General features: G+C 37.8%; 1 protein-coding gene across 2 annotated transcripts in view; it reads right to left on the reverse strand.

Annotated features, from left to right (window-relative positions):
• LOC119410237 (collagen triple helix repeat-containing protein 1-like) overlaps nucleotides 1–3,902 on the reverse strand; it is an 8,967-nt gene that overhangs the window by 4,331 nt on the left and 734 nt on the right. The window contains exon 2 of one of the 2 annotated variants that reach the window (XM_037677148.1): nucleotides 1,621–1,698. The exons of the other annotated variant lie outside the window; for it this stretch is intronic. Coding sequence (XP_037533076.1) covers nucleotides 1,621–1,698 — 78 coding nt within the window. The remainder of the gene's footprint in view (nucleotides 1–1,620; nucleotides 1,699–3,902) is intronic. 2 annotated transcript variants of the gene reach the window in all.

Below are 3,902 nucleotides of genomic sequence, written 5' to 3' on the forward strand. Positions count from 1 at the left end.
TATATATATATATATATATATATATATATATATATATAAAACTGATTAACTTTTGGATTCAACCCAATTTAAGATGGCCACCATACCATAGGCTACAGACCACAAGAAACACAAAAGTGGCTATATCTCAGTCAATTTTACAGATATCGAGGTAAAAGTTGGTGTGGTAGTAGCTGAGACTCATCCACAACACATGCTCCAAGTGTTAATAGAAATCATGCATGGTTCTATATTAAGTGAGATCTTGCATAATGTTATTTTAACACCTTCAGTATATCTTAATGTGTGATCAGTAACTCTGGCATGAAAGAGCAGGTGATGTGTTCAAGGAATGCCAGGCCTTAAAGTAACTTTTGGGGCTACAAGAAGCAACATAACACTTCATTTACAGATCACATGAACAAATCCGATGTCTGTGGGGCGTGGTTTTAAATTCATTTCAGGATTAGAAGCTGCAGGATCGACACACATGAAGCTCAGAGGTAATGAATGACAGATCGGGTGTTAATGAGCGACTGAAGGCTTAAATTAGTAGGTGCCTGGCCACACGTGTCCCAGTGTGATTCATTGTCCTGTTGAATCTGCTATTTTTAACCAGACGCATCTTTACTTACGCTGACTCAGATGCAAACAGGCGGCGGAGCTCGCCACACACACATTCAGATACAATAAAGGATCCAGACAGGGGTGAAGAATATGTTCCCTTGAACACATCGTGACCCGGAGACTGCAGTGCACGAGATTTATTTTTAGTTGCCGACGGGTTTTAATTTTGGTTAGGTGATTTGCTCAGTCAGGACATTAGTTATAAACAGAAGTGTGTCCTACACTTTAGGCAGGCTGAGGCTAAAAGCTGCTGATTTTGACTTCTTGGTAAGTTACTGCTGCCATGTTTGCTCATATGACATGAGGGGTATGTGGCCAGAGGACCTCAAGTGAAAGCAGGACAGAAGAACAAAGAGCTTGTCTTGGATTTTTAACATCCTGTCCCGACTCGAGTCTCAGCGGTAAAGACAAAAAAAATAGCTCTAATCTGGTGAATCACTTAAAAGTACCGCAGCATTCTCATGTCAGCTGCTCATGAACAGATGGCTGGGCAACTGTTGAAGTCATTACGACGAAGCAACCTGGAGATACGAGACCTTACGTAATCTCTATAGGGAACGTCTGAGACAAAGCTCGGGGGTTGCGCTGGTCGCATGAGCGGAAACAGAACTGGAATAAATCTTTAGGGGGAAAAATGGAAGAGCCTTCCAATGGCTTACTGGTGACCCAATGTGGAAAAGATGCACACAACTTGGTGCATATTCAGCGAGGAAACGTTTCCAGGTTTTATTAAAGGTTAAAGTGTTTTCAAAGCAGACCCATGAATGGAAACTCTGTCCACTTAACCACACAGCTAACTTTTATATTAGAGCTTCCCCGCCTGCATGAATCAGTGGCACACAGTCCGTTACTGTAACTGGAAGCATAAAGGCTGCTTTTGGATAGAAGTGCAGAGAAGTCTGTAGCAATTCAAGCATTAGTCAACGCCAAAGCTGGGTTATGCAGAACGCATGGACATGAAGCTGACTCAAAGGAGCTGAAAAAGATGCAGAGGGTGGAGGGTTTTATGATTACCATGCTGCTCAGAGCGGTAGATCTTCCCTCAGCGGAGTGTCTAGTGCAGTTGAGCTTTTCTGCATCATTTCCAGTGCACTAGATACAGATGGTAACAAAGTATGCTGTTCATTAAATGCTCCACATGTGGGCACAGTTGTGGAATAAAGAAGAGGAGCTGCTGGAGATCAGTAGCTTTAAAAGTGGAGAATGCAGCAGTGTCTGCTGGGGGAGAGGGGGGCACTGGTTCTACAGGGAGTCCCAGCAAAATAAACAGAAGTTTCACTTTGAACCTTCACAGATTCAAGAGATCAATGAGCCAAATCTGAGCTTTCATCCAACAGCTGAGGTATCAGAAGGTTGTATTATTTTCCACAAGTATGGTTTAAGATTCAGAACTTGGACCAGTGAACTAAAGAGAGCTGTGGATGGAACAAATGTTGAACCCAACTTTAGAAGTGCTGATATACATTCACATGACTGTTTCCCTGGGTTTATTTTTTATTTTATTTCCATACATTTTTATTTTAAATCTTACTACTTCTGCAAAAAACATTCAGCTCACTCAGGAGATGGGTGTTATAGCTTTAGTTTCTTGTATATTTATACTTTTTAAATTATTTAACTTTTTTTACATATACAGTATCTTTAGTTATTTCAGAAACTTTGCTGTCTTTAATAAACATCGTTTTTGTCTTCTTATGCTACTTTTACCCAATATTAGGCTACGTTTGGCTAGCCTTTTGCTAATTTCATTTTTTAGCAGCCTTCTGCTATTTTTTAAAATTCAGCTAGCCTTATGCAGCATATAGTTTTAGCTATCCTATTGCTACTTTAATTTAAGCTAATCTTTTGTGTTCGCCTAGATTTGACTACTTTTAGCTTTCAGCAAACATTTGTTGCAGCCTTTTGATACTTTTAGTTTTTAGCTAGCATTTTGCTACTTTTAGCTACTTGTCTGCTATTTCTAACTATTCTGTAGCCCTTTTGCTATGTTTAACGTAAGCTACTATTTTACTACTTCTAGTTTTTAGCTAGCTAGACTTCTGCTACTTTTAATTTTTAGTTACCGTTCTACTGTTTTTAGTTAGCCTTTTGATCATTTAAGTTTTTAGGAGCTTTTTGCTACATATAAAATTCAACTAGCTATTAACATGTTACCTTTGTAGCTACCCTTTTGCTATATTAGATTTTAGCAAATATGTTGTAGCTTTCAGCTACCAAATTGCTAATTTAGCTTTTAGCTGATCGTTTGTCATTTTTAGCTAGCCTTTTATTACTTCAAGCCATCCTTTTGCTACTTTTAAATTTGGGTTTCCTTTTGATACTTATGCCTTTTAGTTCCTGAATGCTATTTTATCAGCCTTTTGCTATTTTTAGCTTTTAGCAAACATTTGTTGCTTTAGCTAGCCTTTTGCTACTTTTAGTTTTTAGCTAGCTTTTTTTTCACCTGCTTTTAACTAGTGTATTACTACTTTTAGTTTTTGGCTTGATTTCTGCTACTTTTAGCTTTTAGCTACTTGTCTGCTACTTCTATCCATAGACTATGTTTAACTTTAGCTATTATTTTACTACATTTAGCTTTTAGCGTCTTCTGCTACTTTTGACTTTTAGTTATTGTTTGACTATCTTTAGTCAGCCTTTTGATAATTTTATTATTTTAGAATTAGCTAAATTTAGAATTCAGCTAGCTTGCCATTTTTTTAAGCTACCATTTTGCTATATTAGCTTTTAGCAAATCTCTTGTTGCTTTCAGCTACCCAATGGTTACTTTAGCTCTGCTGATCTTTTGTGATTTTTAGCTTGCCTCCAAGCCATCCTTTTGCTACTTTTAATTTTGGGGTTGCCTTTTGATACTTATAACTTTTAGTTCATGTTCGGTCAGCCTTTTTTGCTAGTTTAAGCTTTTAGCTAACATTTTGTTGCTTTTAGCTAGCCTTCTGCTACTTTTAGTTTTTAGCTAGCTTTGTGTTACTTGATGCTAGTCCTTTGCCACTTTTAGCCAGTGTGTTGCTACTTTTAGTTTTTGGCAATATGTCCACAACTTTTAGTTTTAGCTACTTTTAGCTTTCATCTAGCCTTTTGACACTTTTAGCTTTAACAACTCAATTTCTGTTTCTTCAGCAAACTTCAGCTGTTGTTCAGCTCTCAGGGCAGAAATTCTGTGGTTATTATGAACTGTTTCAGCTTTTTATAACAAGTCAGAAACAATCATCACCGTTTTATATTTAACTGAACGACAGGAAGACAGACAGGCAGACAGACAGACAGACAGGCAAACAGGAAGACAGACAGGAAGACAG

This window comes from Nematolebias whitei, chromosome 5, assembly GCF_014905685.2.
Source record: "Nematolebias whitei isolate Nwh7 chromosome 5, NemWhi1, whole genome shotgun sequence".
Taxonomy (NCBI): Eukaryota; Metazoa; Chordata; class Actinopteri; order Cyprinodontiformes; family Rivulidae; genus Nematolebias; species Nematolebias whitei.